General features: G+C 42.0%; 1 protein-coding gene across 24 annotated transcripts in view; it reads left to right on the forward strand.

Moving 5' to 3' along the window:
* RIMBP2 (RIMS binding protein 2) overlaps positions 1-23,878 on the forward strand; it is a 711,286-nt gene that overhangs the window by 606,216 nt on the left and 81,192 nt on the right. For all 24 annotated transcript variants that reach the window (XM_073676113.1, XM_073676112.1, XM_073676118.1 and 21 more), the window contains one exon: positions 14,547-14,664. In XM_073676113.1, coding sequence (XP_073532214.1) covers positions 14,547-14,664 — 118 coding nt within the window. The remainder of the gene's footprint in view (positions 1-14,546; positions 14,665-23,878) is intronic.

The following is a 23,878-nucleotide window of genomic DNA, read 5'->3' on the forward strand; positions in this document are numbered from 1 at the left end:
TGATCTCACCAGGAAAGGTGCTGATGCGGTTCAGTGGTCTTCTGAGGCCATTGAAGCTTTTGTGTATCTCAAGGAGAGGTTCACCTCTGCTCCCATCCTTATGCAGCCTGATGTTACTAGGCCGTTTTTGGTTGAGGTTGATGCTTCCTCTGTGGGGGTTGGCGCAGTATTGTCTCAGGATAACGGGGATGGATTACATCCCTGTGCCTTTTTTTCAAAAAAATTTTCGGAGACTGAACTGAATTACGATATTGGTAATCGGGAATTATTGGCTATTAAACTCGCATTTGAACACTGGCGCCACTTCTTGGAAGGTGCGGAATTTCCCGTTCAGGTTCTTACGGATCATAAAAATCTGATATATCTTGATGCTGCCAAGCGCCTGAATGCCCGTCAGGCTAGGTGGGCACTGTTTTTCTCGCGGTTTAATTTCTCCGTTACTTACATCCCTGGTACTAAGAATGTTAAGGCGGATGCCTTGTCCCGCAGTTTTTCTCCCATAGTCGGTGCTGAGAAAGAGGAGAACATTTTACAAGAAGGTGTTGTGATAGCTGCTTTGGACTCCATTTTGGAAAATGAGATTCTTAAAGCACAGGAGAATGCCCCTTCTAACACTCCTCATGGGAGGTTGTTTGTGCCTGGGACCTTTAGGAGAGATTTGTTTGTTGAGTGTCACGAATCTCGGTTGGCAGGTCATCCCGGAATCTCTGAGACCAAGAGACTGGTGGGTCGCAGTTTTTGGTGGCCTGGATGGCAGAAGGAAGTCATTAAGTGGGTGCGTCAATGTACTATATGTGCTAGATCTAAGTCCTCACATACTCCTGCTGCGGGGTTGCTTTGTCCTTTGGAGGTTCCCAGTGCTCCTTGGACACATTTGGCTATGGACTTTATAACTGACCTTCCCCCCTCTGAGGGTTTTACTGTCATCTGGGTGGTCGTGGACCATTTTAGCAAGATGTGTCACTTGGTTCCTTTCGTCAAACTGCCCTGCGCTAAAACTCTCGCTAAGGCCTTTGTCAAGGAAATTGTCAGACTTCATGGCGTTCCTACTGACATTGTTTCTGATAGGGGTCCTCAGTTCGTGGCTCGTTTTTGGCGTGCCTTTTGTGAATCTAATGGCCAGACAGAAAGGAAAAACCAGGATGTTGAGCAGTTCTTGCGTTGTTTTGTGGCAGACAATCAAGAGGGGTGGTCTGAGTTTCTGCCACTTGCTGAATTTGCTCTGAACAATCATACATCTTCTTCTGCTGGTTGTTCGCCTTTTTTTTGTTGTTCTGGGAGACATCCGTCGTTTGGGTCGTTCTCCAAGTTGGGATCTGCCGTGCCTGAGGAGGAGAATTTTTCCGGTGATTTGGAGAGAGTTTGGACGGATGTGCGTGGTAATCTTCAGGAGGCCAACAGAAAATCTAAAGACTACTTTGATAGGAAACGACAGGAGGTTTTGTTCGCTGTTGGTGACATGGTTTGGTTGTCCTCTAGGAATCTGCGGTTGAGGATTCCTTCAAAGAAATTGGGTCCCAAGTTTGTAGGGCCCTTTAAGGTGCTTCAGGTTGTCAACCAATCTGCTGTTAGGTTGGAGGTTCCTACCTCCTGGAGAATTAATCCGGTATTTCATGTCTCTCTGTTGAAAAATGCTGTTGTATCGGATTGTGACGCCTCTGCCTCTGTTCCTCCGGTGGTGGAGGACGGGGAATATGAAATTTCTCGCATCCTTAACTCTAGACGGTATAGAGGTAGTTTGCAGTATCTTGTGGCCTGGAAAGGTTTCGGTCCCGAGGATAACTCTTGGGTGAGGTCGGATGATGTTTCCGCGTCCAGACTTATCAGAGCGTTTCACAGGAGATTTCCTGATAAGCCTGGTCCTAGGGGATCCGGAGGATCCTCTTAGAAGGGGGGGTACTGTTAGAACCTTGCTCTTAGGTTTTTTTTTCCTTTGCTGGTCACATGACCTTGTTGGCCTATTTAATCCTGCTCCGCCCTTCTGGCTTTGCTGGACTTCATTGTATATCTACTTTCTAGCTAGCCTGTGCTCTGTGTCTTGCTCTGTTAGTTTGCTTGGTCTACTGACCTCTATGTTCTATATATTTTGTTTGTTCGTCTGTCTGCTACTATTTCTGTTAGGAGGTGTCCCATATTCCTCCCAGTCCTTAGTACTTGTAGGGATTCCTTCCCCACATCTATAGGTCTCCGTACAGACTAGCTTAGGACTTTAGCAGGTCTGATCGCAGGATCAGGTCCCCTGTTACATCGTAGGGATTAAGCTGAGTTCTATCGTAGGGACAGATCTCCTCTCTTTCCTTAGCTCTGGTAGCAGAACATAACAGAGGTGACTCTTGGTCTTCCTTTCCTGGGGCGGTCTTCATGTGAGCCAGTTTCTTTGTAGCGCTTGATGGTTTTTGGAACTTCACTTGGGGACACTTTCAAAGTTTCCCAATTTTTCGCACTGGCTGACCTTCATTTCTTAAAGTAATGATGACCACTCGTTTTTCTTTACTTAGAATTTGTATTATGGCAAGAAAAAGCAGCTAACAGTCTATTCAGTAGGACTATCAGCTGTGTTTCCACCAGACTTCTGCACAACACAACTGATGGTCCCAACCCTATTTATAAGGCAAGAAATCCCACTTATTAAACCTGACAGGGCACACCTGTGAAGTGAAAACCATTTCCGGTGACTACCTCTTGAAGCTCATCAAGAGAATGCCAAGAGTGTGCAAAGCAGTCATCAAAGCAAAAGGTGACTACTTTGAAGAACCTAGAATATATCACATATTTTCAGTTGTTTCACACTTTTTTGTTAACTATATAATTCCACGTGTGTTAATTCATAATTTTGATGCCTTCAGTGTGAATGTACAATTTTCATAGTCATGAAAATGCAGAAAAATCTTTAAATGAGAAGGTGTGTCCAAACTTTTGGTCTGTACTGTATATATATGTAATATAACAGCACTGCACCACTACTCCAACACGCGTTTTGCGTCACTCGCTTTCTCAGGTCAAGGAAGCGAGTGATGCGAAACACGCGTTGGGGTAGTGGTGCAGTGCGATTGTGGACATCATTATAGACAATTATTAGTGTTGAGCGAGTATGTTCTGTTAACCCTTTCGCCGAGTATGTTCGGGCCGAGCTCCGAGTATTTATAGCTGCTCGGTGATATGCCTGAATCCCGTGTGCATGATTTGCGACTGTTTTTTATTACATGGGAGGAATGTATATTTCTTACACATTCCTCACATGTAATAAAGCTGTCAAACAGTCGCAAATCATGCACACGGGAGCGATTCAAACATATCACCGAGCAGCTATAAATACTCGGAGCTCGGCCCGAGCATACTCGGACAGAACATACTCGCTCAACACTAATAAGAATGGGTAATCTGAAAACTACAAACCTTTTGACAAAACAAATTTGAGATTCATTGGGAATATAGCTAGAAAGATTGATCAACGGATATTGTGTTTCTTCTTGTATTTCTGCAGGCATTGTTGTAGCTCTCTTGTGTTTTCTACCCCCTCGTTTCCTCCTCTTGCGTTTTTGGGACCATAGTTTGCATTAGTTCCATTTGCTCCCATAGGTCCCTTATTATAGACTGTGTTTCGTCTTGTTGCACTAAAGTTGGTAAGATCAATCGAGGGGTCTGAGAATTCTTCTGAGGTAGTGGCTTCCGAGTTGTCCCAAGATTCTTTTATTATTTGTTCCGCTTTGTCTTAGTATAGATTTTTATGAAGACTGTTTAGGTTTCCATTTCCAAAGGTATACTTCTTTATTGGAATAATCTTGTGTATCTCGATCAAAGAACTCATAGTTCAAAACGCGTTTGCTGATGTCCTCCTAATTGTATTTTTACTATCTATATGACCTAATAAAATATAACTGATTTTTAGAAGGTTTCTATAGCTGGATTTTTCTCTTTAAAATTTCATTGAATCCATTCTTCCCTCTACCTGTGAAATGTCCCCCGTGCCATTGGCTTCAACATATTCCCAAAGAATGATTGATCCACTTGGTTGGTGAGATGTTCTTTTCCTCAAATTCTGTTCCCTTTTTTATCCACACTTACCTTTGATCATTGTGGCAATAGAGTTATATTTTAAACTCATCGGTCAACAGTATTTGTTTCCAAAATGCATCAGGCTTGTTTAGATGTTCTTTTGCATGCTTCTGACCTGAATTTTATAGTGAGGGTGCAGGAGTAGTTTTCTTCTGATGATTCTTCCATGAAGGCCATATTTGTGCAGGTGTCTCTGAACAGTAGAGTCTGCTAAATCTTGATGACGGTCTTTTGCAGTCAAGCGTGGGTTCTGATTTGCCTCTCTAGCAATCCTACAAACAGCTCTCACTGAAATTTTACTTGGTCTTTCAGACCTTATCTTGACCTCCACTATTCCTGTTAACTGCCATTTCTGAATTACATTTCAAACTGAGGAAAGGGCAACTTGAAAACGCTTTGCTATCTTCTTATAGCCTTCTCCTGCTTTGTGGGTCTCTACCATTTTCATTTTCAGAGTGCTAGGCAGCTGCTTAGAAGAACCCATGACTGTTGTTTTTTGGCACACGTTTAGAGGAGGCTGGATTTTTTTAAAGCTGGGAAATTTGCGTCAGCTGGCCTTTCCTAAGGATGATGGAGAACAAGCCATAACCCTAACAGGCTAATTAAGGTCTGAAACACTGGTCAAAGTTATCTGAGCACACAAATCTCCAAGGGTGCCCAGACTTTTGCATCAGCTTATTTTCCTTTTTGTAGTTTTTAAAATGTAAAAGATAAAAATATACATCTTTTTGCCTAAAATGCAAAGGAAATTTGTCATCTTTAACTTTAGGCCTTTTAGAGATCATTTCATCTTCAACTTGATTACCTGTTCATAATAACAGTAATTTTGACTAGAGGTGCCCAAGCGTTTACATGCCACTGTATATGTAAGATATATAGTATACAGTATGTTGAGTGAGAATTTTAGAAACGCATACCAGAAATAATTTCCATAAATATATTAAGATTGGTTAAAAGAACTCTACAGTATTTTTATATATCTGTTTATAAACCATGTATTATATATATTTATGCAAAACAATACCTTGAATTCTGATTAAAGGAAACCTGTCAGCAGGAATATCCATGTTAAACTAAAGGTATGGGCAGTATGGCGCTGTCATACCGATTTAATACATACCTTTAGTGTAAAAATCTGCAGCCTGGTTTTCGTTAAATCATAATGTTAAATTTTGGTTTCCTCAGTGCTTTGTGCTTCGGGGCAGGACGGTGGGTAGGGTCTTTGGCTCAGCCACGGCTCCTTCCCTGCCTCTGTTGCATTCATTTAAATTTTGGGCTGGCGTTGTATTAGCTGTGGGCAGTGCTCTCACTGGTGGCGGTCTTCAGGAAAATGATGGGCCGAGATCTCATTCTGTGCATTTTCATGAAGACCGCCACCAGCGAGAGCGCCGCCCAGAGTTAATACGGCGCCAGCCCAAAATTTAAATGAATGCAACAGAGCTAGCAGATTGGTCGTGGATGAGCCCTCTGAGCCGAAGACCCTACCTACAGTCCCGCCCCGAAGCACAGAGGAAACCGAAATTTAACATTAAGAGTTTTACACTAAAGGTATGATTTAAATCAGTATGACTGCGCCATACTGGCCATACTTTTAGTTTAACATGGATATTCCTGCTGACAGGTTTCCTTTAAATAACCTATGTAGGAGACTGTAAATACTATACTAAGAGATATTATTGTCCATCCCGTCACCACTTCTTTCACCAGTGACCAAATATCAGAACCTCATTACCTGTTTTTAATTTATTGAAATAAAAGTTTCTCATTTTTATTGAGCGTTTTGGACTCCTTTTTCTCTTGTTCTTCTTGCCACATATTGGATGTAGCAATCCTAAAAGTCAATATCGACCCTTTAACAAGCCTTGCCACATGATTTAGGATAAGAAGGCCAACCAGACACTCCATTTGCAGAAACGTGTTTTTGGTTATTTGTCCCTCATTGGTGCAAAGCAGGAGATCTGATTTGGCTAGGTAAGACGTCTCTGATAAGTGGTTTAAGGGGGTCAGACACAGTAAGAATAGCAAATGTTAGTCAGATCGCAGCATACAGAAAGCAACAAACAAGAGAGTGCAGTAGAAGAACAATGCTGGGAGATATATTTGCAATCAGACAGTCTAAGGGGTGACGTCTCTATCTCAAAAAGCCAAACCAGACACTATATTTGCAGACAAGTGTTTTTGAAGTGTCTGCCCCTAATCAGTGCAAAGCATGACTGGCTTGATTTGACTGAATGAGAGACCTTTGACAGGAGTCCAAAGGGCAATTTCTCTCATTGTGGCTAGTTATATGCCGGTGTAAGGAGTCTTATAAGCCATGCAATGCTCCTCTGGGAAATTAAATATGCAAATTGCCTTTTTAGACAGGAAGAGGACTTGAACTATAGTGCCACCTACTGGAAGTAGCAATCCATCCTTAAAGTCAATATTGACTCTTTATCATGCCTTGCCAAATGACTTAGAGTAAAAGCAACAACCATTCTAAACATGTGTCTGTCTGCAAAAAGAGTGTCTGGTTTGACTTTTATCCTAAGTCATGTGGCTAGGCTCTTTAAAGGGTCAATATTGACTTATAGGCAGAGGCGTAGCTAGGGGTTTGGTTCAGGGGCGGTGAAACTTCTGAGTGGGCCCCTTACAAATATGGCGGTGCAACCTAATAGTAGATGTAGGATAACCTCAGCAGATGACCTCGCTGTTACTAAAATAAATCTTTATACAATGATCAACAATTTATTTGTAATTTTGGCAGATTCAAGTTATTTCTGTGACCATTGTGGGTTTTTCTTTCATTAAACGAGGGGTACCAACAATTTTGACAACGTGTGTATCTACAGCGGTTACCACAAAGAGACTTCTGACCTCTCACATTTCAGACACCATCCCCATCTGTTCCCAACCTGCAGAATCTCCTCATCCTGCTGACACACCAATACTGAGCTGCTGCTGCCGTATGTGTCCCTATTACTGATCCTCTTAGTACCCCACATAATGATGCCCACCACTGTGCCCCTTACAAAGTAAACCCCCCCCTTTGTGCTCTCTAGATGGTAAAACTACCCCTATAAAATATTACCGCCCTGTGCAAGTGCTCTAGAAAACAGTGCCCACATTTTGCCCCTAGAAAGTAATAATGCCCCATGTGAACCTTTGATGGTCACAATACCCTGAGTGCCCCCATAACAATAAAACTTAAGTGTCCACTTAACATTTGATAATGTCCCCTGATTCCCCCATGTACAGTAATAATGGCCCATGAGTCCCCAGCATTGCTTATGCGATCGGGTCATCGGTCATGTGACCACATGTTTGTATTTGCATGTGTTGACTACACGCTTTCGTCTTGACTCAATTCTCTTCTATTCAGAGAAGCCAAATGTATCTAGTCAACACACGCAAATAGCAAACGTGGTCACATGACCGCCAATCAGACTGTTGCACACTGTTGATATTGAGGACTCATGACAGCAGTTGCACAGCACCCTGCCTTGATTTGCCAGTCTGCAGTCACATAGAGTGACTGCAGACTTTTATCCCAAGCCTGTACAACCTCTTTATTAACCTTATACAAATAATAAGCAGCTTATTATGAAATTATGAAAGGGATTGTCTAGACTTAAGCTACAAGTCTGCAGTGACTATGACTATGTGACCGCAGACTTGTGCAACACACTGTCAGTACTCTCCAATGCGGGTTGTCATGTGACCTCAACTATGTGATTTGCATACACCTGGCCACATTCCGACTAGACTGTTTCCAGTCTCGCTCAATATACTTGTATTGAATGAGGCCGCACAGTTGAAATGTGGCCAGGAGCATGTAAATCGCATACTCGCCGATACGGGCAATAATCCTCACAGTGTGTGCAATGTAAGGATTCACAAATCTGTAACCACATAGAGTAACTCAGACTTGTACATTTAAACCAGACAACCCCTGTAAATACTGTACAGCTCATACCATGGTTACCATGGCTTGTTATACTACCAGGCTGGGCTTATAATAAGACCTAAGCTGTAAATATAATAAGCCCCGTACCTCCCTATCTCCACCCACCCCAGACAGCAAGTATGCCATGAGATAGCATATAATCTCAGAACACAAGGCCCCCAGTTCCACTCCCACTACCCCAATTAAGCTCCCCCTCTTCCCCTCACATTCACCCCGCTACCACAGTAACATCATATGCTGCAATTTATAAAAAAAAAAATGTTTCAGCAGCCCTTACATGTGAACCTGATGATGATCGGTCCGGGCCAGGCACTGTCTTAGCACAAGCTAAGCTGCAGCTGCTCACTAGTACACAGGGTCCAGCATGGACCAATCAGAGAGCGCATGGGGTGGAGCTATCTGCAGCACTGCCAGCCTGTAGAAGATCAGGTTAGCAGCGCTCCAGCCCGCACCGTGCGCTACTGCGCTGCACTGAGACTCTGCGATTGGCTGCTGTGCAGCAAGCAGAGTCTCAGCTCAGAGTCAGACGGAGAACAGAATCATGCGTGCATGCAGTGTGCCGACCTGTGTCTGACCAATCAGAGAGCTGCAGCCGCCTTCTGCTTAATGACAGAAGCAGCCGTGGCTCTGGGTGGGCCCCTCCATGTGACGGGGTCCTCTTCCTTTCTGAAAAGGCAATTTTCACATCAGACACAGTGAGACATATGCTTTACCCACACCGCAAAAAATGCTGCCGGACATGCTGCATATATACAAACAGTAATTATACAACAAACCTGAACTATACAAATAGTATATGTATAGATCGAAATATGTTTGTCAAGCAAACATCACTCTTCATAGCCAATACATATATTTGTCGAACATGTCTTACTGTAAAGACTATTCGGGAAAAGCACAAAAAACAATTAGAAAAGAACCGAACTAAATGGTCATAAATAATTGCAGAAACTAATAGTATATTAAAAAAACTTTATTTAGACAAATGGTTGGCACAGTGGTGGCACTGAGAACATAGGGTGCACACTCTACACAGAGTAATCCACAAAAAAAGATAAAAACTGATTAAAATAAATGTAAGTCTAGAAAGAGCCAATAAGCACATACAGTGGTGTGAAAAAGTGTTTGCCCCCTTCCTGATTTCTTATTCTTTTGCATGTTTGTCACATTTAAATGTTTCAGATCACAAAACAAATTTAAATATTAGACAAAGATAACACAAGTAAAAACAAAATGCAGTTTTTAAATGAAGGTTTTTATTATTAAGGGGAAAAGAAATGCAAACCTACAGGACCCTGTGTGAAAAAGTGAGTGCCCCCTAAACCTTATAACTGGTTGGGCCACCCTTAGCAGCAACAACTGCAATCAAGCGTTTGCGATAACTAGCAATGAGTCTTTTACAACACTCTGGAGAAATTTTGGCCCACTCATCTTTGCAAAATTGTTGTAATTTAGAAACATTGGAGGGTTTCCGAGCATGAGCCACCTTTTTAAGGTTATGCCACAGCATCTCAATTAAGGTCAAGACTTTGGCTTGGCCACTCCAAAGTCTTAATTTTGTTTTTCTTAAGCCATTCAGAGGTGGACTTGCTGGTGTGTTTTGGATCATTGTCCTGCTGCGTGCACTTCAGCTTGAGGTCAGGAACAGATGACTGGACATTCCCCTTCAGAATTTTTTGATAGACAGCAGAATTCATGGTTCCATTTACCACACTAAGTCTTCCAGGTCCTGAAGCTGCAAAACAGCCCCAGACCATCACACTACCACGACCATATTTTACTGTTGGTATGATGTTCTTTTTCCAAAATACTGTGGCAGATGTAATGGGAAATACACCTTCCAAAAAGTTCAACTTGTGTCTTGTCAGTCCACATAGTATTCTCCCACAAGTCATGGCGATCATCTTGATGTTTTCTGGCAAAAGTAAGATTAGCCTTTATGTTCTTTTTGCTCAGCAGTGGTTTTCATCTTGGAACTCTGCCATGCATGCCATTTTTGCCTGGTCTATTTCGTATGGTGGAGTCATGAACACTGACCTTAACTGAGGCAAGTGAGGACTGCAGTTCTTTGGATGTTTTTGTGGGATCTTTTGTGACCTCTTGGATGAGTTATCGCTGCGCTCTTGGGGTAAAACTTGGTCAGCCAGCCACTCCTGGCAAGGTTCACGAGTCTACTGTTCCAGGTTTTTGACTTTTGTGGATATTGGCTCTCACTGTGGTTCGCTGGAATCCTAAAGCTTTAGAAATGGCTTTATAACCTTTTCCAGACTGATAGTTCTCAATTACTTTGTTTCGCATTTGTTCCTGAATGTCTTTGGATCGCAGCATAATGTCTAGTTTTGAGGATCTTTTGGTCTACTTCACTTTGTCAGGCTGGTCCTATATAAGTGATTTTTTGATTGAAAACAGGTGGTATTAATCAGGCCTATGTGTGGCTAGGGAAATTGAACTCAGCTTCCCAAAGATGTGATAAACCACAGTTAATTTATGTTTTAAGTGGGAAGGGGGAAATCCCTTTTTCACACAGGGCCCTGTAGGTTTGGATTTATTTTTTCCTTAATAATAAAGTCCTTCATTTAAAAACTGTATTTTGTGTTTACTTGCATTATCTTTGTATAATATTTAAATTTGTTTTGTGATCCGAAACATTTAAGTGTGACAAACATGCAAAAGAATAAGAAATCGGGAACAGGGCAAACACTTTTTCACAACAGTATATAAAAAAGAGATAATAAATATGTTATGTATCGACAGGAACAATATATATGTAAAATTGTATATGTTAAAATACAAATATAATAATGGATATCTGGGCACTAAATTTATGTATGTACATGAAAATTATCATAAGTATAAATAATGCCGAATAGGGACCTTTATATACACATGTCAGCATGCTACACTCATGTATATACACTGCTCAAAAAATAAAGGGAACACTTAAACAACAGAATATAACTCCAAGTAAATCTAACTTCTGTGAAATCAAACTGTCCACTTAGGAAGCAACACTGATTGACAATCAATTTCACATGCTGTTGTGCAAATGGAATAGACAATAGATGGAAATTATTGGCAATTATCAAGACACCCTCAATAAAGGAGTGGTTCTGCAGGTGGGGACCACAGACCACATCTCAGTACCAATGCTTTCTGGCTGATGTTTTGGTCACTTTTGAATGTTGGTTGCATGAGACACCACACTCGTGGTAGCATGAGACGGACTCTACAACCTACATAAGTTGCTCAGGTAGTGCAGCTCATCCAGGATGGCACATCAATGCGAGCTGTGGCTAGAAGGTTTGCTGTGTCTGTCAGCGTAATGTCCAGAGGCTGGAGGCGCTACCAGGAGACAGGTCAGTACATCAGGAGACAGGTCAGTGCATCAGGAGACATGGAGGGGGCCGTAGGAGGGCAACAACCCAGCAGCAGGACCGCTACCTCCGCCTTTGTGCAAGGAGGAACAGGAGGAGCACTGCCAGAGACCTGCAAAATGACCTCCAGCAGGCCACAAATGTGCATGTGTCTGCACAAACGGTTAGAAACCGACTCCATGAGGGTGGTATGAGGGCCCAACGTCCACAGATGGGGGTTGTGCTCACAGCCCAGCACCATGCAGGACAGTTGGCATTTGCCACAGAACACCAGGGTTAGCAAAGTCGCCACTGGTGCCCTGTGCTCTTCACAGATAAAAGCAGGTTCACACTCAGCACATGTGACAGACATGACAGAGTCTGGAGACGCCGTGGAGAGCGATCTGCTGCCTGCAACATCCTTCAGCATGACCGGTTTGGCAGTGGGTCAGTAATGGTGTGGGGTGGCATTTCTTTGGAGCCCTCCATGTGCTCGCCAGAGGTAGCCTGACTGCCATTAAGTACCGAGATGAGATCCTCAGACCCTTTGTAAGACCATATGCTGGTGCGGTTGGCCCTGGGTTCCTCCTAATGCAGGACAATGCCAGACCTCATGTAGCTGTAGTGTGTCAGCAGTTCCTGCAAGATGAAGGCATTGAAGCTATGGACTGGCCCGCCCGTTCCCTAGACCTGAATCCAATTGATCACATCTGGGACATCATGTCTCGCTCCATCCACCAATGTAACGTTGCACCACAGACTGTCCAGGAGTTGGCGGATGCTTTAGTCCAGGTCTGGGAGGAGATCCCACAGGAGACCATCCGCAACCTCATCAGGAGCATGCTCAGGCATTGTAGTGAGGTCATATAAGCACGTGGAGGCCACACACAATACTGAGCCTCATTTTGACTTGTTTTAAGGACATTACATCAAAGTTGGATCAGCCTGTAGTGTGTTTTTCCACTTTAATTTTGGGGGTGACTCCAAATCCAGGCCTCCATTGGTTAATAAATTTGATTTCCATTGATGATTTTTGTGTGATTTTGTTGTCAGCACATTCAACTTTGTACAGAACAAAGTATTCAATGATAATATTTCATTCATTCAGATCTAGGATGTGTTATTGGAGTGTTCCCTTTATTTTTTTGAGCAGTGTACAAACAGACCTGTGGGGGTGACTCAAGAAATCCTAGTAAGAGGACTATAATTTTTTTTTACTGTATTTACCTTATAGCAAGCATTATCTCAGGAAGACTAAGGTGGAATGTTTCTCCTTGTGGTGAGTGCCAAGCCAACGTAAGGAGACTTATAGGTTATGTACTGCTCCTCTGGGAATTAAAATTTGCAAATAGCCTCTTTAGAGAAGAAGAGGACATGAACTCTGGTGCCACCTATTGGGGGTATGATCCTAAAAGTCAGTATCGACCCTTTAATGAGCCTTGCCACAAGACTTAGGATAAGAAGCCTAACCAGACTCTCCATTTGTACTAAGTCATTTGGCAAGACTCATTAAAGGGTCAATATTGACTTTTAGGATTGCTACATCCACTAGGTGGTACTAGACTTTTAGCCCTCTTTGTCTCCCTCTCTGAAGAGGCTAAAAGTCTATTTGCTTATTGCAGGAAAACACCATTGTCAATTAAAATGCCATAAAAGTGGGAGTTTGATGGGTCCCTGCATGGCCATTCTGATGTATTTAAAGTAATCTCAATTCGTATCTGAATATAGTCACTGATAAACAGCTATTAAATAACATCTTTTTTAGAATTAATTCAAAGGTATTTACCAGTAGTGTGTTACGTCCTTGTGTTACCATTTTTTTCTTTATAGGAAAGACTTTAATTAATATGACCATATGCTATATAATGTACTGTCACCTCTTTGAGAAGACCACACCTTAATCTAGACCAGATTTCCTGAGACAAATTTTCAGTTCATCCATATACAGTATCATGCATGCTGACCACCTTCTTTGAGAAGAGTACTCGCATAGAAGGGAGAAAGTAATCCAGCACTGAAGGATATGTTAAAAATCCAATTTATTAAAAAATCCATTAAAAATAATAGATACAATAACTGGAATCCAAAGGTACATTCACACTTTACTCGTTTTGGACTGTGACAGGTCCTTACTCATAGGTATACTGAATGGATATGTCTTAACAAATAAATACTGATTCGGTTGCCCAGAAATAGATATCTGTTATAAGACCCCCCTTACAAAATAGATGTGGTTATACAGTATATACAAAAAAAACAATAATACAGCCCAAAAAAGGGAATTAATAATGTGATTTACAAATAATGTACATCCGCATCATAGAAGACCACCCTTCAATGCAATTTTGGGTAGTCATCTCAAAGAGTTTTCACTGCATTTTGTTCCATATATATAGCCCATCGTATTTGAATTTAAAAGCCTCAGACCCCTAGAGTTATGTACCCACATGTTACGGGCCTGTATGCTTGAAATGTTTATACATATTACACTAAAGGCAGCCAAACTTGCCAATATTGTTGGGCTCGATTGAAACATTAATGTGTGTGGGGCCCTCCTGACTCTCCCCCGACAGATGATGTTGGGGAAGATAAGGATCCGGCAAGTCCGATTTTAGAAATTCCGATTATTTTCTCTTCTCTACATATGCCGCCAATTGTAGAGACTCTCTTGTAGAGGACACAGAAAAACTCAGCAGAGCGAGTGCAGCATCCCTCTGTAAGGACAATTCGGGATTGATAGCTGACGGTTGAATGATCAGCTATACCATCATTCAACTGACAGATATATATTGTGTATGGGAACATTAAGAATATGGAGAACTATATGTAAAATTCTTGAATCGCGTACAGAAGCACAAGTCTGTGATTATCTTACGTTATACAGTGAAACCATACAAATATTCTGTGTTAAAATGCTATATATATTATGTCAGTGTACCAAGTCTGTGTAGTAATTGTGTGTCACACAAATTCTCACTATATACATGACTCTAGTGATTACATTTTACATTACAGGAACATGCTAGTTAAATATATCTAAGTAGCGTCCGGTGGTGTTTTCATCTATTGTTATCTTTCAGCTAACCTTTCAGTTAAAAGTCCAGTTTAGTTGCCTTTAGAGCTTCTGCTTTAAGTTGTAATTTCGAATACATATATTCCGCACCTTTGTAATTGTCTGTGTTTATGTTTAGCTTCTAGGCAATCACTCTACATTGGGAAGGACAGAAAGAGCTGATCACCCCGTGCGGAGGTTTCCTCATGGTAGTACGGTGCAACAAAGACCACGACCTATGATGGTCCCTTCTATTGGTTAGTTGGATAGACTGCTGCTTTGTGTATTGTGTTTTTTGTTATTTCATGCTGTAAGTGCAGTAAGCTTTAATATGATAAAAATGTACCCAGCATTTTTTTTGTTAGATCATTAGATGTCTATTAATAAAATTCACCATGGTTGTACAGGGCAATTTGCAATAGACAATATTATCATGCCACCCCTCCTCCAAGGGTGTAAATACCATAGAGGCAGACCTTGCTGCTGATATTGGACCCTTGAAGTGAGGGAACCCAGCCCTGGTTGGTACTATACACTTACCTACAGATATGGTGTTATTCTGCAGATAAATAGCGTTAAAATCATATTAGTCTGCCTTACTGCAGCAGCCGCTACAGGGAGAAAATGAAGGGAGGATATAAGTTATTTTTCTCCCTGTAGCTGGTGCTCCAGTAAAGCAGCCTAACATTCTTTTACCGCTATTAACCTGCAGATTAAAGGGGCCTTATGTTAGAAGTTTGCAGTCACTCTGTGGCTGTAGATTTCTGAATCCTCACAATGTATGCACTGTGCGCTATGAGGATTCTCCGTTGCCTGCGCTTGGAGTGGGTGGTCATGTGACTGCAAGTATGCTATGTGTCCAGCCTCGCTCAATACAGTTACATTGAGCGTGGCCGCATACATCTGGTCGGCACATGACCGCATGCATGCAAATCACATATGTATGCAAATCACATGCCCGCCGCTCTCGGCGCCAGCATCGGAGAATCCTCACAGTGTGCAGTGCGTGCAATGTGAGGATTCACAAGTCTTGTGGCCTAAGGCCGGGCAACCCTTTTAATCTCTTATTCACAGATACATAGCGTTTTTGGAGGTGACCGGTTCCCTCTTAGCTTTAAAAACCTCTATATTATGCCCGAATTACAAATACGCTTTTTGTTTTAAAAATGCTGCCCTTTATCATAGCTGCCTGATTCTCAGATGACACTAATCGTAGACTGTGATGTTTTATTCATGTTAAAGCCTTGTAACATGACCACAGTCATGATATTTTGCATCCATAGAGCTCTCCTATGACTGACCCCAATATGATATAGCATCACAACTTCAAAACCACAAATATATTAGAGGTATACTTTTTATTTTAATGACAGTTTGGGTTGATTGCACACACCATGTTTTTTTAGAAAATCACTGCAGTTTTTGATGAAGGTTTTTAAGCCAAAGCCAGAAGCCAGCAGAAAGGAGGCATATAGGTACAAAGGAAGAAGTCCTTACACTATGTTTCCCATCTCTTCCCATTTACTTCTGAAAATAACTGCTAAAAAACTGCTGTTTTTTTATACAGTGAAACTATTCTTAGAATATGTAACATGGTGCAGGATGGTAGCCGTGGACGAGGCACTCGTTTTCCATGCCCCACCACGCTACATGAAAATGGGGGTCCTGGCTAGGTATTTGTGTTCTTTTTACCTGGGCGATACCCCTCTGCAGACAGCATGTTGCCATTGTATTTAGCAGGACAGGACCATATGTTACAGAGATGAGTGAGGGAGACTATAATCCAAAAATAAACTTCTTTTTACTGAACAGTAACTTGTTAAGAGCTATGTACATCAGATAAAAGGTACAATGCTTCACGATTGTTTCACTTACATTAAGCAGGCATGGGCCTTTTTACGGTTACATTTAATTACACTACTTTTTCCTTGCACTTCACAATCCTGCCTCTCACGACAGTCCAGCAAACTCTTATGGGAAGCTCTGTCTTCCTCTGTGAGGGCCGTATGGGTCGAGCTGAAACGCTACGGCCCCTCACAGCTAGTCTCAGCTCCCAACTGACTAATGAGGACACCACTGCTCGAGGTATGTCGGTATGACCACCTCAATAGTACCTTGAAAGTCCACTGCTCTCCGAAGGAGATTTCATGTCCCAATATGGCAACCATAGCGTCCTTTCAATGTAGACAATTGTTCCCTAGCATCCTTCTGATACAGTTCCCTCTGCTTTCAATCCCCTTTAATTGGGCCTTTTTCTTCCCCCTGAGCAAAGTTCTGTACCGTTTAAATGGCCTCCCTGGATTGGGTTCCAATCTGTCAATTAACTCTTCACGTTGCCTTGTTCGTTAAGATGTATTATCTGATTTACTTCTTCTTTGCACACAACGCACTTTAGCATGTAAGTCTGCAAGCTGTCAGAACTTATGTCTTACATTGTGGGTTGCTGGGCCCTTTCTCAGTCATAAAAAGAGATCTGCCTCGCCTAATGCCCATATATCTCCTTCCATCCTGGGCTAGTCTCAACTATTAACTTTGGTATAGAACATGGAAAGATGGGGTGAATGTTAATTATGACTATGATTAGTAACACCCCATGATACGACTTATTAATCCGCATATTAGGGACTAACGAATTAATGCAATGGAGAACAAGGGAGTTCAAGTGGGGCAGTTCAATGGAGAGTAGGTCACATGTATGTCGCATTGTAGGAACCACGAAGTGAGAGACTAAACTGCTAGCTAATACAAAAAACATTTACCCAAGGTAATAAGTGGATGCAGGATACCAAGCTTAAAATGCATGGCAGATTGAAACAAATGTCATATCAATGTTAAATAAGATGAAGGAAAAGAGTATATCAAACAGTAATATACATTCAGGCTATGTGCCCCTGATGCAGAAATGCTCAGGATTTTTTCCTGAGCGTTTCTGCATCTCCCTGGCAGAAAAAAACGCATGTGGATTGTACATGCGGATTGTACATGCGTTTTCCTGCCAGGGACAAGCGGATGTGAAGCGTTCTTCACATGCATTTCCGCATGCGGGTTGACAAGCACTTTCCAAGCGATTTTAGAATCACTTGGAAAGTGCTTGTCAACTAGGTCACACTATATAAATCCATGCAAACGGCATGGATTTATATAGTGTGACCGAGAGAATGTCAAAAAATAAAAAAATAAATGTATACTTATCCTCCGATGGCCCGCGCTGTCTTGCTTCACCGTCCCGGCTGCTGGCAGCGGTGGATTGAAGGACCAGACGACGTCAGCGTCGCGTGACCCTTCACATGACTCTGACGTCAGCGCAGGTCCTTCATTCCATCGCGAAGTGTCGGGAAGCAAGGAGGAGCGCAGCGCGGGCTGCCAGAAGGTAAGTATACATTTATTTTTTATTTTATTCTTTTTTTTACAGCTTTTTTAATGGTACCTGGGTGTGGATGAGACTCTCCTCTCCTCTACACCCGGGTACCATCCGCACATTAGAATGCGCCAATTACGCAAGTACAGATGCAGTCTTGCGGAATTGGCGCGTTCTAATGCAAGTCAGTGGCGGCGAAAACGCAGCACTTACGCAAAATAATTGGTAGTGCTGCATTTTTTTCCGCAATGATAATCCGCAGCGGAAATTTCCGCAGCATGTGCACAGCACATGCGGATTATCATTGGGGGACATGGCAGGCCTTCTACCAGCGTTTTTGCCACTGCGGAAATGCTTAAAAAACGCATTGTGGGCACACAGCCTCAGTTCTACTTCCTTTGCTTGGATTATCTAATATTTTACGTATCAGTTTTAATGTGTTCTTGAATTTTATCTTTTTCTTTTCTACTATCATCATATTTTACTCATTATGCTGTATTTGACTAACACAGTACTGTTTTTCTTCTGTACTGCTCTTTTTATTACCTTTTAGTGGTATATTTATGCATAATTGAGACCCAATGTTTGCTACAGTGGGGAAAATAAGTATTTGATACTCTGCCGATTTTGCAAGTTTTCCCACCTACAAAGAATGGAGGTCTGTAATTTTTATCGTAGATACACTTCAACTGTGAGAGACAGAATCGAAAAAAATAATTCAGAAAATCATATTGTATGATTTTTACATAATTAATTAGTAGTGTTGAGCGAACGTGCTCGCCACTACTCGGTACTCGCCCGAACAATACCCTGCTCGACATGCTCAGCGCTCCGCAAGTATTTCCGGGTTGTTCAGCTGGGAGCTCGGGTACCCGCCCTGCATGTTTGGCGCTCTTTAGAGAACCAATGAACAAGCAGGGATTGCATGCCACGCACTGTAATGCCGTAGCCATGTTGGTTGTGGCATTACAGTGATTGGCTGGCCGCATAGCCTCGCCGGGTCTATTTAACACCTGGTGACGCTAGGCTCGTCACAGTCTACTCCAGAAACAGGCAAAGTAAGGAGAGTTGTTGCTGAGTGATGGAGAGATTTGTTTGTTTATTAGTTAGTATAGGTATTCCACAGCATATCTATATATCCATCAGAACTAACAGTCCTACTGAGAACTAATCCAGCTGCATATATTCAGTAGTGATATCAGGAGTTAGGCAGGCAGGGTTTGTGGTAGTGCATACTGCACAAGAGGGTCCATTGCACGTTCTGTCTGATCCTGCTGTTACAGATATTTGTAGACATAGCCCCAGATATCAGGGGTCAGGGCTGATTTTTTCTTTTATCTTAATCCTGATTATTTGCTTAAAAAGCAAGGCAGGCAGGGTTTGTGGCAGTGTATGCAGCACAAGAGGGTCCATTGCACGTTCTGTCTGATCCTGCTGTTACAGATATTTGTAGACATAGGCCCAGATATCAGGGGCCAGTGCTATTTTTTTTTATCTTAATCCTGATTATTTGCTTAAAGAGCAAAGCAGGCAGGCAGGGTTTGTGGCAGTGTATGCAGCACAAGAGGCTCCATTGCACGTTCTGCCTGATCCTGCTGTTACAGATATTTGTAGACATAGCCCCAGATATCAGGGGCCAGGGCTAATTTTTTTATCTTAATCCTGGTTATTTGCTTAAAAAGCAATACAGAGTACACCATTTTTTTGCTCCATTTGCTTGTTAGCACTGCAGAATACAGCCGGATCTTTTCCATATTACAGCGATAAAAATCCAGAAATTTGTAGTGACCGTGGAAAATATTGGCCTCCATTTAGAGTTTGTAGCAGTGTGTCAGTAAAGCTATTCACACATGGTTGCTATGAAGAATAGTAAACTACAAGCCCACTATTTAAAACCGTGGTTGTCTGTCAAACGTATCACATATAACTGCGTTACAAAGCCAGCCATTTCTGTCCTCCGTTTGCTGTTTGTAGCAGTGTGTCAGTGTATCTACAGTCATGGCCAAAAGTTTTGAGAATGACACCAAAATTATATTTTCACATGATCTGCTGGCCTCTGGTTTTTATTAGTGTTTGTCTGATGTTTATATCACATACAGAAATATAATTGCAATCATATTATGAGTACCAATAGGTTATATTGATAGTTAGAATGAGTTAATGCAGCAAGTCAATATTTGCAGTGTTGCCCCTTCTTCTTCAAGACCTCTGTAATTCTCCCTGGCATGCTCTCAATCAACTTTTGGACCAAATCCTGACTGATAGCAGTCCATTCTTGCATAATCAATGCTTGCATTTTGCCAGAATTTGTTGGTTTTTGTTTGTCCACCCGTCTCTTGATGATTGACCATAAGTTCTCAATGGGATTAAGATCTGGGGAGTTTCCAGGCCATGGACCCAAAATCTCTATGTTTTGTTCCATGAGCCATTTAGTTATCACCTTTGCTTTATGGCAAGGTGCTCCATCATGCTGGAAAAGGCATTGTTGGGCACCAAACTGCTCTTGGACGGTTGGGAGAAGTTGCTCTTGGAGGACATTCTGGTACCATTCTTTATTCATGGCTGTGTTTTTAGGCAAGACTGTGAGTGAGCCGATTCCCTTGGCTGAGAAGCAACCCCACACATGAATGGTTTCAGGATGCTTTACAGTTGGCATGAGACAAGACTGGTGGTAGCGCTCACCTCTTCTTCTCCGAATATGCTGTTTTCCAGATGTCTCAAACAATCGAAAAGGGGATTCATCAAAGAAAATGACTTTGCCCCAGTCCTCAACAGTCCACTCCCTTTACCTTTTGCAGAATATCAGTCGGTCCCTGATGTTTTTTCTGGAGAGAAGTGGCTTCTTTGCTGCCCTCCTTGAAACCAGCCCTTGCTCAAAGAGTCTCCGCCTCACAGTGCGTGCAGAAGCACTCACACCAGCCTGCTGCCATTCCTGAGCAAGCTCGGCACTGCTGGTAGTCCGATCCCACAGCTGAAACAGTTTTAAGATACGGTCCTGGCGCTTGCTGGTCTTTCTTGGGCGCCCTGGAGCCTTTTTGACAACAATGGAAGCTCTCTCCTTGAAGTTCTTGATGATGCGATAGATTGTTGACTGAGGTGCAATCTTTGTAGCTGCGATACTCTTCCCTGTTAGGCCATTTTTGTGCAGTGCAATGATGGCTGCACGTGTTTCTTTTGAGATAACCATGGTTAAATGAAGAGAAACAATGATACCAAGAACCAGCCTCCTTTTAAAGTGTCCAGTGATGTCATTCTTACTTAATCATGACTGATTGATCGCCAGCCCTGTCCTCATCAACACCCACACCTGTGTTAATGGATCAATCACTAAAACGATGTTAGCTGCTCCTTTTAAGGCAGGACTGCAATGATGTTGAAATGTGTTTTGGGGGGTAAAGTTCATTTTCTGGGCAAATATTGACTTTGCAAGTACAGTAATTGCTGTTAAGCTGATCACTCTGACATTCAGGAGTATATGCAAATTGCCATTACAAAAAATGAAGCAGTAAACTTTGGAAAAATTACTATTTGTCTCATTCTCAATACTTTTGGCCATGACTGTATTCACATGAGGTCGCTGTGAAGAATAGTAAACTGCAGTGCCACTATTTAAAACCGTGGGTGTCCATCATACGTATCACATATAAGTGCGTTACAAATCCAGTCATTTCTGGCCTCCATTTACACTAAGGTGTAAAAAGGAAAAATACAGGAGATCGTTTGTTCCAACAGCTATGGGGGTGTTTAACAAATGTCTGAAAAGCAATGTCTAAAGCATTCCAAATGTTATGTTATCATATGTGTCATGTTCGAGATCTGTGTTCTGCTGCTGTGATACCGCAATTTCCTCCGGGATAAATAAAGTATATCTTATCTTATCTTATTTAGAGTTTGTAGCAGTGTACAGTGAAGCTATTCAGATGTGGTTGATGTGAAGAATAGTAAAATACAAGTGGTTGTCCGTCAGACATATCACATATAACTGCAGTCCAATTTCAGCCATTTTTGTCCTCCATAAGCAGTTTGTAGCAGTGTGTCAGTGAAGCTATTCACATGAGGTCGCTGTGAATATTAATAAAACCGTGGGTGTCAGTCAGACGTATCACATATAACTGCGTTACAAATCCATCCAATTGTAGTGAATGTGGAAAATATTGTCCTCCATTTAGAGTTTGTGTTAGTCTATGTTGTTTTATTATCGGCCATCTTGTTGTGGTTTGCTGGCTTCTAGTCTTTTCCTCTGGTGCTGGGTGTCTTGGTCACATGATCTCTTCACTCTTTATTACTCAGCACCTGTCCCCCATTCCCCGCTGGACATCAGTGTTGTTACGCTTGTGCTCTGGCTAAGTTGCCTTGTTAAGTTCTTTGTGCTTTGGACAATTGATATCCTGGGACTTCTTGTTCCACCAGTTTTGTTCCCTTTAATCTTCGTTTCTGCAACTAACACTTCTGTTAGGAGGTCTCTTGTTTTTGCTCCCAGTCCTTAGATCTTTTAGGGACCCCTTTCCCCTTCCTTCAGGTCTTCGTTTGAGTTCAGTGCAGGAGTTTCGGTGGAGCTATTCACAAGGAATAGGGCACCCACCCCAGCATAGGGTTAAGCTGAGTCTCAGTGCAGGGACAGCTTTTCCCTCCTTTTCCTTAGTTCTAAGTTGCAGAACATAACAGCTTGTAGCAGTGTGTCGGTGTACACCATTTTACTGCTCCATTTGTTTTTTTATTTTATTCACATTACTGTATTGTGAAAGCAGAGAAACTTTTTTTCAGTGATCTGATGTGATCCCATATGACTGCCGTAATAATCCAGCAATTTTTGTGAGCTTGTCAAATATTACACTCCATTTAAAGTACTGCAGATGTGGGTTCAAACCTATTCACTCACAGTTGATCGTTGACAAATAGCATATCTGTGAACAATGTTGGCAGAGTATTATGCCACTTTTATGGACTGAAAAAAAATCTACAAAAACAAGGTAAAATGGGAAAATGTTAAGAAACATTCTTTCCAGGGTAATGACTTGTATATATAAGGCCAAAAAAATACTAAAAACAAAAGTTATGGACTGTGAAAGACATTTATGCGACCAGAATGAACACGAACAACACTCATCTGAAGCTGATGATACCACCTAGCAGCTCTTGTCCCTATTGTAAATGCATCTAACAGTGTTATCTATAGGGAATAGAATATATTTTAATTTATTTGGGCAGCACCAGCAGCATGCAGTGTAAGGCAATAATAATTGGTTGGATCGGTGTAATACGCTATCCATACTGCGATACCTCATTTGTAAACAAATTTCAGATAATACAGTTAATATTCTAGAATATAGAATCTATTTGAATTGTCCTTCCCATTATTAAGGAGTGGACGTACTCCAATACACATTTGAAGAGACGTAAAAAAACCCATAAAAACACAGTAGGATCTTTCTTTAGTATAAAAACCAGAGTCGCCAATGTAACCTCAATGTAATCACATTGTTCAGCTCCTGCACCTCCTCCTCCTGTTTGGCCTCCATTTCCGAAATGACCACATCAGTCACAAGCTGGAAGCACTGCAGCACTGCTTTAGCCAAGTGGCAATAGGCTGTGCTGAAGCTAATATGCTTAATGCTTAGGTGACAAACCGCACACCGCTGCAGAGTTGTTGAAAGTTGTAACACGGCAGGCAGATCTGCGGCTTTCACCGCTGAACATACAGCCAGGAATGTTCGTGTGTGACAATGGCCGGAACCTGGTGGCGGAGAAATGACAGCCGTAGTAGATACAGTTTCCCTGTATGCCAGTCCTTTCATCCGACCTAAAGAATATGGCTGTGATGAAATACAACTATCTCCGAGACGCAGCCCTGGCTAATAAAAGTCTGTGTGAAGGTTCCCAGACACTCTATGGCTGCTTTTTTTTTTTTTTTACTGTGGATTGGACGTGCTATGCATGTTATTTCTCACCGCATAGCAGATCATGCCATTGCCCATCTTTGCAGTCATGAAAATCAAGGTCCAAAGAAAGACCTTTGTGTGTCGAAGCACCACCGAGATGTGTGAGCTGATGTTGCACGGGCTGCCATTGCTTATGCAACAAGCTGCATTTGAGGACTTCCTTGGAGAAATAAC

This window comes from Phyllobates terribilis, unplaced genomic scaffold, assembly GCF_046119375.1.
Source record: "Phyllobates terribilis strain yellow unplaced genomic scaffold, ASM4611937v1 Scaffold_1__5_contigs__length_1240528914, whole genome shotgun sequence".
Classification (NCBI taxonomy): domain Eukaryota; kingdom Metazoa; phylum Chordata; class Amphibia; order Anura; family Dendrobatidae; genus Phyllobates; species Phyllobates terribilis.